Genomic DNA, 14,571 nt, shown 5'->3' on the forward strand with positions numbered 1-14,571 from the left:
CGGGGAAGCAAATTTTTTTCGGGGTCACGCATAGATTTTCGGGGAAATACCCGAAAATTTGGGGATAGTGCAAGCCCTGCTTCATTTCTAATCTGGAAAATCGAAATACTAAACCACACGAGAAGGAAAAGCTCCGACTTTGCGGTTGACGCAATAAAGAATTGCCGCAAAATTAATCTAAAGTCGACCGAACGCCGCCGCCTCTGTCGGCGGCGGCGCGCCTTTGACGCGCCGGCGGCGTTACGACACTTCGGTGGCGTTCGACTGGGCCTCTCGTCAGCGGCGTTCGGTCGATCCACCCGCGCGGCGCCGGGGTCTAGTACAGACCATACCAACTCCGAAATTTAGGTTTTATGTTATTCAAAGGCTTGGTACAGTTTTTTCTGAACGAACGAAACCTTTTTCAGAAATTCGCAAGAGGCGCTCACCAGGAGCGTTGCTTTAAATTAATACTATCTTATTATTACTAAATAAATTTACTTGTCACTGTATAGAAGTGAAGAGCATTGACTGATTTATTATCCTTTTTTGAAAACCTGTCATCGAGTTATTTTAATTTTTATTTTTACATCAATAGAAAAACTAGCCCCATGATAAAGTATTACAATCATTGAGGAGTAAATGATTGCAGATCTAGCTTTTAACTTTCATACATAAAGAACATATCAAAAACTTGAACAGACAAAAAGGAAAAAACAATATATTTACCTTTTCAAGTCCTGGCAAATATACCTGAAATACTTATGATAAAAAATTATGCCAAACGATGAAAAAAAAGTTACCAAGAATCTTTATTCTGTTCTTTTTTCAAAAAATCTAAACAAAACTTAAATTAAGATACTACTCTTAAGCAAAAATTTAGGGTTAAAAAAGCTAAAAATTAAGATATCGCTAAAGCATGATGAAAAACATATCCAGTTGAACTACCCAAATGGTGTTTTTTTTTATGCACATCATTACAAAAACCGTTTTCATAACACACTTAACTATAAGCTCAGAATGCTTACATTTGTTTTTGTGAAAATAAATAAATAAAATGCAACACTTAATCCTCGATTCGTTGTAGATCAGGAGCCGCAAAAGGCTAAAATCAGAAAACAAAAGTTGATATGGGGATTGCGAAACGGAGAAGTTTCTCCGAAGTTTGCAAAATGTTGATAAATTTCCGGGCAAAAAAAAAAAAAAAAAAAAAAAAAAAAAAAGAAGAAGAAAACTTATAGTCCCTATCACCAGGACATACAGTAGAAGGAGTTGTCGAATCTCACAGGAACTTAATGGGAAATAAGAGCTAATATAATAGTTCTGGTTTTGGTGAATCCAAACCCGAACCATCCTTTCTAAGGCAGAGAGAGGGCACGAAACCTTAATTTTGTTACGGGACCGAGTTTAGTGGGAAATCAGAGACAGGCAAATATTTAGGCCTCTGAATGGTCCAAAACTAAGCTGACCTCTGAGGAGAGAAGGGGGAATATCAAAATATCTTTATATATGCATAACTATTAGATAGGGAAATTCTTTCAATAAAATCTGGTCAACAGCTATAATTATGGTTTCGGGTGTCAGTAGTAAATCTGACCCCTATGAGGTTCAGAATGATTTTAACAAATCGTTCTCAAGTACATAAATATAAAAATATTTATTCCGATCGTCTTCCTATCTTTTGTGGGGTGCCTCACGGAATTCTGATGGGTTGAGTTTCATCCCTTATAATGGTTAATAATCTCATGACTGATCACGCAGAGCGATGGAAGTATGTGGACGACCTGTCTGCACTTGAGGTTTGCCGACGAAATATTAAAAGCTCAATTATGACATTACTTGACGATGTCACACAAGAGGCTTCTTTGTCGAGGATGAAAGTAAACCCTAATAAATCGTCATTTATGACAGTTAATTTTTAAAAATCATTCCCACTTTGACAAACCCATTCCTCCCAAAGTCTCCGTTCCATACATTAAATTACTTGGGGTGACAATTACTGCTGACTTGAAGTGGGACGACCATGTTCAAAACATCCTCAAACAAGCTTTCCCTTCGGTTTCCCTTCTAAAACTTTTGATTATATTTTCTTGTCCCCCAAAGGGCCTCTCCAACTTTATTGCTCTTTTATACATGGTGAAGGGACGGTTCCATATCATTATCTACTAGGTAAGTTCAAGCTCACCAGACTGTGCCTTCGTCTCGGTACCAAGACCCTGTCTGTTCCCTGATTACGTTCTATCATCTCCGAACCCTACCATCTCGCCTGCAATAGACCGTACCGTATAAAATCCCAAAAAGTCCTCAAACTGACTCCCATTCCCGCAAAAAATGAAAGATATCACAAGAGTTTTGTTCCGAGTTTTGTTAATCTGTATAATTACCAGGAAAACTAGTCATTAATTTTATTGTTATCTATTTATTTTTTTATTTTTGATTTTTTAACTAAGTGTTGACTCTTTTTTTAATGTACATTGTACAATGAATTATGTCTGACGTGAAGGTCAAGTTCTGTCGATATGATATATATATACATATATACATATATACATATATATATATATATGTACATATATATATATGTACTGTATATATATATATATATATATATATATGTTCATACTTGACGTAAATCCAATTCGGCAACCCTGCTGTGATAGAAATTTTAAAATTCAATTCTATTCTACTCTACTGATAATAAGTTAGACAAACTACCATAATTTGAATCAGATAAACTACCATAATTTGAATTGGATCGACGACTAAATTCGTACTGTCCAACAATTGCTGGAAACAATTATACCTTGTTACCAGTGGTTTCAGAATTGTTCTTTCCATTCAGCAAACATCATTTTCAAAACAGCATTCTCCCAATCGGAATAGGAACCAACCAATTCTTTTACACTTAATGCATATTAAAATCCTTGAAAATTTTATTTTTTTAAAGTTGCAAAAGTGTCAGATACCATGTCATGGATAGTTTGAGTTAGTTGTAATTACTAGAGCATGACCAACTTATAACATATTTTTGTCGACCGTTTGTCTTCAAAAAAAAAAAAAGTGAGGTAATAATTACCCATTGTGATAAAACTTTTGACACTAACCATTACAAATGAGCCACTCAATCGCCAAGTCATGAAGCCCCAAAAAATAAACAATGGTGAACATTTACTGAGAGGTCATATTTATGATTTCAACTCAAATCGGCTTATGAAAAAAAGAGCCGACGATCAAAGAGAAGCAAGAATTTTAGCAATTGTAAAACATACAACATCAACAGCAGTGATAAGCAGCAAAAGATCAGTGAAGACAAAACACTTTATTAAGCAACTAACGAGAGAAATAACAATCAAGATTGCAGTGAAATTGCAGAATGACGGAATTAGTCTACATCTAACCAAAAAAACTCATTACCCAAATCAGATCAAAAATAAGTGAATAATCCTGCAAATCCATAGATGCACACAGGTTTAACCCTCACAGAAGGGGGGAGAGTGGGGGGTAAAAATATGCATTTTTGTCATTATTTTTCTAATTTCTATGGGTATTTTCGGATATATCTCAGGAGAAAGGACCTCGTCACCCCCTTTGTGCAGGTATGTGTAAATCTAACATAATTTCAAGAATACGAACTTAGGCCATACACATATAACCTATAATAACAGCAAAAACTACGCCCCATAGCTCATTTTAGTTTTCTAACCCTTTTCTCAATAGAACTACAACAAGATTCAGAGATTTGTTTTATTGAGTTGTTTATTTCAGTGTAGGTTTGGACTTGTTCCAGACCATACAAAAATTGTTTATCTGGGTCAAACTTTGATAATTCGGAAAATTGGAATAAATAATTAATTGCTTGAATTTGAAATTTGCCTGAATAATTATTCGGGTCAGAATTTCCCGGAATTATTCCTAATCCCTTCCCCAGGCAGAGAAACGAAGAGAGCAAGTAGTCGTACATAACGAACAGCCAATCTTTTGAAGCACGTACAGCATTATTAAACTTACTAATTATAACTAGGCCGAATATTTGTCGCTTCTCATTGGTTGTGACCGTGCGCGAATTCTAGATTTTAGGGATTAAGAGATGTTTCCAGGGGGATCCTGATACCTAATAAATTAAATTTTTAAGGAAAGTACCCCCATTTTTATTGGATGTCCTTTGACCCACATACTTGAGTGACACCCATCTCCTCTGCAGGAACGTACATGGTGGAAGGGGCCTATAAGTGAGACCCAGCGTTCGAAAAAAATCCAAGTTTGTGCAGTTTCCTCCATTTTCCTACATGAATCTCGACTGGTTTTAGGAAACTTGGCGAACTTCACCACTGCCACCCTGAATAGTTCCTTAAATAAGTCCCTTTAACCGCCCCCCTTACTTCCGTGTTCATGTCTATCTAGAGATTAAAATTGTGCTTGTATAGATATGATCTTAAGTTACCAGCCGAAACGTTTGAAATACAGCCGAATTTGATTGCAGCTTTTTATATTAAGATTCGTTAGTAAATAAGAGTCATGATAATATTCTAATCAAATAAAGCTAACATTTTTATTCTTGAATTAAGTAACTGCTACAACAGACAACAAATTTAGTCAAAGCTATCTCCTATTTTGTTTTACTACAAATTTAAATCTACAACAGATACTTCTCTGTTAAACAAGAAATAAAGCAACAGCTCTTTAAAAATCCTACCAGTTTTCAAAATAGCAGCATGAAAAGGGAAGAGAACAGAATAAGACAAATCCAAGTGTATTTTTATGGCAAGATTTTTTTTTTTTTTGCAAAACTTGAACACTCAATATAGTTCATAGAGCACCTCATCCCGGCATTAGCGCCTCAAATAAAATTAGTGTATTTTCTCTCAAAAGCAGTTTAATCCCACTTCCCAGGGCTATAATGATAAGAAATTCAAGATGGTTAGGCCTGGTTTTACGGGGGATGAAGGTAAGGTTGGCAAAAATTGTGGTTTTTAACCATTCATTTGTGGCCAACAGGAGGAAGTTCTTGAATAGGATGCGAAAAGGTCACAAGAAAGGATTTATAGGGTGACGGAACTTAATGTAAGGGGTAAAGAGTGAAGCCCTGAGAAGATTGGAGTGGAAGAGGACCATTCGCAGCTTAAGCTGGCCTCAGACGAGTTGGTGCTGCGATAAGTTGTTACACTAATAAATCTTTCCCCAGAACTATGGTTAAAGAATCAGTCTTGCTTGATCTTGCTTGAACTTTCATAATTAAAAATTAGTCGTTGGAAACGCTGAAAATAAGTTAATCTAGAAAAAATTATTGGTAAAAGGCCTGCATGAAACATGCCTACATTAAAGCAATATAAATATAAAGCAATTGACAAAACAAGCAATATAAAGCAATTGATTAAAATGGTTGGAAATTAAAACCTGTCGTGGGTTAGGCTTTGTCCTAAGATCCTGAAGAAAAAGGGTGTTTATTTCGACAGTTTTTTCAAAGCTTTCCCCGAAATATAAAACAAATAATGCAGATACTCTTAATAGTCGTCAATCAATAGAAAAAACAACGGCAGCGCACTTAAAGCGTTCCCTTAAAGACCCATTCACAATGAGGTTTTAGTAATACTGAGATATAGCTAGCGCTAATTCAAACCAATCAGATTTTTCTACAATTTTTTTGATTGGATGAACCATTCAACAAAAAATAAGATTGGTTTGAAATAGCGCTAATTCATTCTCGGTATTAGTAAAATTTCATTGTGAATGGGGCACAAGCAAGCCACAGAGCAACCATCTAAAGCTTGGCAGACCAAAATCCAAACACATTATTGGCACAACGCAGTTTTCAAGCAACTATGTTGCCAGTTCCTAGGTTAAACAGAAAGTAATGGCTCGTATCGTTATACTCGAAACCTTAGGGCATATCTTACATTTTGATTATTATAAAGTAGCCATAGCAAAGATGAGTCTTTTATGTTTTCTCTTTTAAATTTTTAATCTATAAAAACTACCGTGTGTAGCTATTGAATGTGATTTTATTTTAGTATATAATGTTATATAAAGTAATCTTTGAGCAAAAGGTAAGGCACATTTTTGGACCCTTATTACCGACTTCACCTACCTTCTACCAATCATATACACCTCTGCCTTACTAAGTATATAGCCTACATCTTTGCAAATACGGTTACTAAGTGAGAAGAGGTATATTCGTTCGATTTGGGCAGGACAATATTGCAGGGTATATATAAAACGGAGACCCCAGGTGGTTTCTAAGGAGTAAAAGGCAAACAAGGCAAGAATACGGCATTGGACTTTGCAGTCCCTACCGGCGGTGCTTATCTCCGTTTCATGACCATTCAGCCAGGAATTTCAATGGGAGAGAGGGAGGGCTGAGGGCAGCCATCCTGTGCTTTCACACAACCTTCCTTTTTACCTTCCCCAAATTTCTCCAGGTACCCATTCGGAGCTGGGTCGACTCTAGCCGAAGGGTTACGCCACTGACCCCATTTCAGATTAAAATAACCAGGACTCGAATATATGTTCTCACGGACAAAAGATTTCAAGTCTAGTGTTTTAACCACTCGGCTAGGACGGCTCTCTAAGATGGATATAGCCTCAGCTAGGACGGATGTAGCAGAACTGATTATACGTTCCATATAACTTAGAACGGCGATGAAACACAAAATATATTAAAATTAACAAGACTAGCTATACTTAAACCAATTCACCAACCTTTTCGGGTGCAGGGCTTTTGCTTCCTTGAAACTTTACAGTTCTGTCTCTTGCTTTCTGCTTTCTTTCCCATCGCTTTCGACTGGGGATAATTCCCAAGCCCTCCTCCTGGCCTTCGGGAAGCACTCTTCGCGCTTGCCACCATTCATCGTCAGAGGCATTGGTTACGTGGAGGATATCACCGTAGCGAAAGGCTAAGCCTCTGGATGGAAGACCATCATCTTTTATAGGATCGTAATCGAACAATGCCCTATAAAAATATACGTCAAGCAACAAAAAAGAAAAAACACTCAATCAGCTATGTCTTGAAAGCCATTGAGACCAGAACCCATGTCTATGAATAAAAAAAAGTAATAATATAGTATCTAGGATCAGTTTCGTGAATTGTTATATCATTGCTCCTGAAACACCCAATATACTCGTATACTCCTCAATATACAACCAGTGAAAGTATAGAAAATAAATGATGATACATTTACCTTAAAAAAAGAAAAAAAAATTTCACAGACGACACTTCGTTCTTCACTAAGTGAAAAAGACTAAGGATACCTTTACTTGCAACTTTTTTGCCAAACAGGATTTCATTGTTTAAACATTGTTTCAACTGATTTGTTAACGGCCATTTCGACCTTATTTGCTCCTTCAAAGATTTCTATCGTAACAAAAAAGCTCAAGTTTCTGGGTACTATTCGACCAAGCAATGGACACTTACCGCGAGTAAATAATACTTCAAACATATATTAAAAAAAAAAACGCATTTGTCTTGCCGTGGTACAGATTTGCAATATTTTTTTCAGTTAGCTGTAAACAAATCCACCATTTAAAATTTATAATGAGCTCAAAGAACATGTTGCCACATAGTTGACAATACAGGTAGCTTCACTCGCTCTGATTGTCAGCTTAGACCTTCGGTCCTGACTTTGTTCGCGAATGTCCCTCGCACTACGTATTTTTTCATTTTTATTAGAGAACTTGTGGGATTTTTCAAGCAACGCCCAATGTCCCGAGATCGTTCTAAAAACAATTAAATATTTTTAGCTTGAATTCTAGAAAAAGTCACAAAGAAAGAAATATACCCCAGGCCTCCATTCATCTGAGCCGCGCTGGAAGAGAGCATAGTTGCAGACACCAACATCATGAGCCAGCAATGAAATGACCGCTACAACAATTGTAATTGAAAAGCTATAAATACATGCTATCCCATGCGAATAGAGAGTAAATAAGAAAATACAGCTAATCAGAAAGGGAAAAGAATAAGCCATTTTTGTTATACCAAGTTAATTTATTTTAGGTACTTTTCAGGTAGGGCATATTTTCCGCAGTACGGTCGGCTCACATACAAAAGGAGACCCTACCACCACATTGAGTATTTTCAGAACAGCTTATTAAGACGCTTTTTTAAACCCTCCTCCTCTCCTCTCGGTGACACAATAGTCCTTTTCACATAAAATTTCAACCTTTAATCTCACCTACACTAATTTGAAAACTTCTTTTAATTATTTTTTATTTTATTTTTATTTTGGGTAGCCAAAGATAATAGATGAAAGCAAGGTATACTACTATAAATTACCAAACCACAAAAATACAATTCCCGGTTTTGCAGGGTGCCCTTCCGACACCCCTTTCACCGTGGGAAGTACTTTAATAATGCATACACAAATATTTTTTCTTTAACCCTTGTTCTCAATCAACTATACATCATCCTCCCAATCTTCCCTCAAAACACTTATCAAACCTAAGAGGAGTAGAATGCTGGGCCCTTATAATATCTTTAGACACTGTATTCTAATCCTCCTTTAAAGAAAACCCACAAATAAGCTTTTTAAAACACTTACCTGACATAAAGTGACCTCTTCTGTGATGTTCTTAGTATAGTCCCGGTCATCATTTGCTGTTTCAATTCATGGATTTTAGCTTCGAATCTGTTATAATCCTCTGGACGATACTGCACAACCAAAGTTACGGTTTGACCAGTGCTCTATCAAATACAAAGAATTCAGAAAATACATAAGAAAAGTAAGAGTAATGAAAACAAATTCTATTTACACTAAATTATAAATAAACAGTGAAATAGTGGACATGTGTCAAAGTTTTGTGAACGATATCACATCATTAGAAAAAAGTTGGTGACGAGCATAACTGAAAATAAACTAAGAGCGATGCGATCATCAACTACATCGCCAATAATCCTGCTAATCTTGATTTTGAGTCAAATACGTAAAAGAAGACCAAAAATACCAGTGATTTAATACTAAACCCACAAATACAGTAGCAGGTCAAGTGTGTCGGGACAGTAAATTATACGAAAATTACTGTGAAGGTCACAGGAAAATAAAAACTACCAAATACTAAACTTTCGGTGTTAGCGGGGATGAAGATTAGTGGGATAGGTCCAGTCCCCATCCCCGTTCTACGTACTTGCGTGAGGCTGTGTTCTTAATGGTGATCAATAATTTACACTGCTAATTCATATCTTTATTCTTTTTTTTTACATTTCTTTCAGCCGAGCAATCGCAGGTTTTGGTATATAAAAAATTTCTTCTCCGAGAAGAATGGTGGCTGATGCGTGTTTATTTGTTCGTTGGCTGCTTTTTTCCCCGCAGGTGATCGTATCGGATAGATGCTAGCGCAATATTAGAAGGTTCAGGTTTTTTTATTTACAAACTAAATACAACTACAATATGGGTATGCCCGGCTGAGAGTCTACCTGGTTTTACCAGGCTTATTCAAACAGCGTTGGAAACTCTAGTGCTCTTCTTAAGGAAGAACAGAGGCCACGCCGCGGAAAAGTGACGATTTCTACCACTTTGTGGTGGAAAACAATAATTTTGTAAAAGGGCCAAAATGGCGAGCCTCAATAATTCATTTCTAGGTCCAAACGTTCTAACTTTCAGTGAAAGTTCCTTGAAGTGGAGGCTAGGAGTCTAATCTCTAGCCTCCCTTCATTTTGAAAAGTATGTTTGGACCAAAAATTTAACAGTGGTGCTGGAGAGGCAGCTCATTTATTATTCGAGGAGTATTTCAGATGCGTAATAATAGATTGAATTCATATGCTTACCAGCACAGAAGTCGATATAATGAATTTGGTTAGAGTTGCTCATAGGACAAAAATCAGATCGAATAATAAATAATAAATAATAAAAATCAGATCGAATAATAAACAAGAGTCTTTCTCAATATGATATAGCCTTAGTCTAAACATACGCAAGAGTTTGCCGATTTTGTGGACTAGTCATTATAATTTTTTTTTGCTTATTTCTCATCAACAACTGGTTCATAATGCCAAATAACACAAATTAAAAAAAAAAAAGATCCAACCAGCTTTTGTATATAGCCTAGGGCTATATATGGTCCAATTGGGGGGGGGGGGAGGCTGATACGCAATCGTGAAGGGAGTGACCATTGTATTTGGAAAGGAATTTGAATGGAAAATAAAATAATATTATGCCCTGTACGCAAAATTAAGCCAAGATTTCTACATAGAATTCCTTTTGAATATATTATTTTATTTGAAAATTATTTTAATATTTCAATTGATCCCGGCACGCCAGCCCAATAAATTTTTGATAAGTAGTCTTTTAGCAAGACCTTTCTCAGAGGAAACATTTCCTCTATAGGATAGTTAAAATGAAAGGCTAAGGAGGGTGGCTGCCCCTCTCCAAATTTGGGAGAAAAACTGACAGTGATATTAAAGCGAACGCAAATTAAATCATTTTTTTTTAATTGAAGTAGTTTTTAAGTTAAAACCTAAAACGAACTAGAAATTAACTTTTATATGACGATGATAGCCACCCCTTAAATCACCCATTTATTACGGATTGGTGAGCCGTCAATCAAAGGGAGTAACACAACAGGAAACTCCCGAAATGATTAAACTGCTCAAAGCTGATATTCAGATTTTCCTAACACGTATACTAGAAGATTTGTAGGGACTGACTTTTCGTGAGCTTTACAAAGGAAATTCTGTTCTATTTGATTGAAAAACAAAATTCACAGTCTCTGATGACGTAAGTTTCCTTAAAACTGAATATCTCTATCTCCGATACAAAACGCGAGCAGTTAAATGATGTTTCTAAAATTTCCAGGAAAGTAAGTGTCGGCTTCCAATTTTATGTTATTTAGTCAGATCTCTTATTGAAACTCTACAAATCATGGTAAGACCGCCTTACCAATCAATTTAATACATTCATAAGTGAGTTACGAATATTGTAATAAGAAATAACGTGGATTGACATCTCGAATGTATTTCTATGCCTAAGAATCTGACCGACAGCCCATTATCTAAGGCAGTGGTTCTCAAAGCACTGTACCCCTTTTTACCCACAAAAAATTTTAGGTACCCCTTCTCAGTTACCGGTACTATGTAAACTATTGCTAAAATGTAAATAAAGTTGCCAGTTCTAGAGTTAAAGGGCTGTTTTATTTTTCTGTTGGTCTTGTTTATTTTTTTATATTATATTATATATATATATATATATATATATATATATATATATATATATATATATATATATATATATATATATATATATATATATATATATATATATATATATATATATATATATATATATATATATATATATATATATATATAATATATATATATATATATATATATATATATATATATATATATATATATATATATATATATATATATATATATATATATATATATATATATATATATATATATATATATATATATATATATAAATATAAAACGACCTGCTGCCTAAAACTAAAAGGCATACCTTAATACCTTATACGGTTATAATTTTACAAGTGAACTGCTAATTAAAGCAATTTCGCTTTTCAAAAGATACTTGTTAATTATTCAGAACACACTTAAGTTCTGGATCTGAATGTAAGATCGCTTGATCTGAATGCAAAAAGGTTTATAACCATAAAGCCAAGTGATGGTGACAGAATTCACTGGACTTATATAATTTTGGCTACATATTTGAACATTAGAGGGATGGATGGTTAAAGTGTAGCGGTTCTGCATGCAAAATATGTTAGCTCCCATTATTCTGCATTCTATGAAGTAAGAATTGCTTTTTAAATTCACGCTGTCCAAATACTTTTCCGCACCCCTAATGTGCAAATATATAGCGAAAATTATATATATGGAAGTCCAATTGGTACTTGTCTTTGTGGCTATAAAACCGGTTTTCTCACATGAAACAGTTCGTGGTAACGAACTGTAAGTAAGGAGCGACCCGGCTCAATGGTAACCGAAACTCTAGAAAACGGGTTTTGGATACCAATAGATACATCAAAAGAATCAGATTTTACTGCTGATTTCAAATATATAAGTTTCACCAAGTTTAGTCCTACCCATCAAAAGTAACACGCCTGAGAAAATTTGACTGATTTTCGAAAAAAGGGGAAAACACCCCCTAAAAGTTATAGAACCTTAATGAAAATCACACCATCATATTCAGCGTATCAGAGAACCCTACTGTAGAGGTTTCGAGCTCCTATCTGCAAAAATATGGAATTTTCCATTTTTTTGCCAGAAGAAAGATCACGGATGCGTGTTTATTTATTTTATTTTATTTTTTTTTCCAGGGGTGGTCGTATCGACCCAGTGGTCCTAGAATATCGTGGGAGGGCTCATTGGAACGGAAATTAAAAGTGTTAGTGCCCTTTTTAAGTGACCAAAAATAACGCAGGGCAACTAGGCCCCCTCCCACGCTCATTTTTTCCCGAAGTCACCCGATCAAAATTTTAAGATATCCATTTTGTTCAGCATGGTCGAAAATATGATAGCTATGTCCTTTAGGATGACTTAATCCCCCGAAGTCCCTGGGGGGAGGGCTGAAAGTTATGAACTTTACCCAATGTTAACATATAGTATTGGTTATTGGGAAGCATACAGACGTTTTCAGGGGGATTTTTTCTGGTAGTAAGGGGGGTGGGCGGGTCGGGGGTTAGGTGGGAGGATCTTTCCATGAAGGAAGTTTTCATCGGGGATGGGACATTGCTATGAAGGGGGCGCCGGATTTCCCAGCATTATTTAAAAATAAGATCAGAAATTAAATTAAAAAAAACAAGTTTTTCAACTGAAAGTAAGGAGCAGCATTAAAACTTAAAACAAACAGAAAATATTACGTATATTATTGGGTTCACCCCCTAGTCAATACCTAGCTCTTTAAGCCGAAGATTTCTTAGTAGTTTCATAGGAGCTATTTATTCTAAATAACGGCCTTAGTGATTAAGGGGTCATTTTTACAGAATTGGAACAAAATTCGAACTTCAGCTTAAATAGCGAGGGATTGACTAGGGGGCGAACCCCCTAATAAACAAATTAAAAATATATGAATATAGAAGTTCGTTACGTAAGTTAATTCGTAAGTTACGTATATTTATTACTAATAAAAACGTTCGTAAATAAAATTAAAGAAGTTTCGAGAAAGCCATTTAACCAAATAAAAGTAAAATTAATGTGCAAGTTTTGTTTTAATTATTCATGTACGGTGAGCCAAAATCAAACCCTGCATTAATTCAAAAACGTCCAAAAATTAAATAAAAAAAACATGTTTTTTTAACAGAAGGTAAGGAACGACGTTAAAACTTAAAACGAACAGAAATTATTCTGTATATGAAAGGGGGTGTCCCCTCCTCAACGCCTGGCTCTTTACGCTAAAGTTTGACTTTCTCACAACTCTATTTTTTTTAACAATAAAAAACTTTAGCGTAAAGAGCGAGACGTTGAGGAGGGGACAGCCCCCTTCATATACGGAATAATTTCTGATCGTTTTAAGTTTTAACGTCGTTCCTTACTTTCAGTTAAAAAAAAACTTGTTTTTTTTTATTTAATCTTACATTCAGATCAAGAACTTGAGTGTGTTCTGAATAATTAACAATTACCCTTCAAAAATATATATAAGAGCATTTTCTTTTTCAAAAATTAAAATGTGTGGCTGAATAAAATGTTTTCAGTTTAGTACATAGTACGGCAAATCCCCTTTGGTAGCATCCGAGCTAAAAGTATTGACATGCTTCATGCCTCAACCATGGTCAGTCTCCACCACCTCCAATAAAGTAACTTCGCTTCTGTAAAACGGAGGAGATTATATTTCACTTTACCTACAAAAGAGATAAAAAAAAAACGTGTGAGATACATTCCGGACTTTTCCACCAAGAACGGCAGAATAGTCACAGACAAAGTTGCATACGAACCTTTAAAATCTGAGCTGCTTGTTCATGCGAGGCTTGTCGCAAATCAGCGCCATTCACTGAAACAATCTGGTCACCCCTTTTCAGTTCACCACTACGATCAGCCGATCCTCCCGGAGCGATGAAAGATACATATATTCCTTCTCCATCCTCCCCTCCAACAATGTTGAATCCAAGCCCTTGAGATCCTTTAGCAAGAGTGACGCTCCTTGGGGATCTGAAAATGGGGAAACATTATTTATCAGTGTTGACCAATTTCTTCTATTTCAGTATTATCGCACAAGGTGCATACAGGTCCTACCGTTATGAGGGGGGTGGGGCGCATACGAACTTCTATGGCGGGGATAAAAAATTACGAGAAACATTCTACTATTATTAGTTTTTTTTAGGAGTCTTTTGCCGAGAATCACAGAAGTGGAGCCTTTGGAGAGAATCCCAGGAGTGAGGTGAGCTGACTCTTTGTACCTCCGAGTAAGATTTATTATATTTAAAATATTGTTCGTGTAGATAAAAATCCGATATTTCTTTTCTAAAATTACATCTAATATGACATTCAAACTTCCAAAATTAGCAATGGATTTTTTCAGAATGGGAGAGAGGATGGCGCCTACACATAAGGACGCATTCATATTAAATACCAAGGGGGGAGGGGCGCAATGAGTAAAATAGATAGTCATTGTTTAATGTTTCTTGTATAAAAGAGAACTA

General features: G+C 35.6%; 1 protein-coding gene across 4 annotated transcripts in view; it reads right to left on the reverse strand.

Moving 5' to 3' along the window:
* Positions 1-4,531: 4,531 nt before the first annotated feature.
* LOC148941495 (disks large 1 tumor suppressor protein-like) overlaps positions 4,532-14,571 on the reverse strand; it is a 172,071-nt gene continuing 162,031 nt past the window's right edge. For all 4 annotated transcript variants that reach the window (XM_089104020.1, XM_089104019.1, XM_089104022.1 and 1 more), the window contains 4 exons: positions 13,867-14,080; positions 8,511-8,653; positions 6,676-6,925; positions 4,532-4,668 (listed from right to left, as the gene is read on the reverse strand). In XM_089104020.1, coding sequence (XP_088960146.1) covers positions 4,660-4,668; positions 6,676-6,925; positions 8,511-8,653; positions 13,867-14,080 — 616 coding nt within the window. In that variant the 3' untranslated portion in view covers positions 4,532-4,659. The remainder of the gene's footprint in view (positions 4,669-6,675; positions 6,926-8,510; positions 8,654-13,866; positions 14,081-14,571) is intronic.

The sequence above is a fragment of the Artemia sp. Qi Xiang Cuo genome, chromosome 18 (assembly GCF_049724085.1).
Source record: "Artemia sp. Qi Xiang Cuo chromosome 18, ASM4972408v1, whole genome shotgun sequence".
Classification (NCBI taxonomy): domain Eukaryota; kingdom Metazoa; phylum Arthropoda; class Branchiopoda; order Anostraca; family Artemiidae; genus Artemia; species Artemia sp. Qi Xiang Cuo.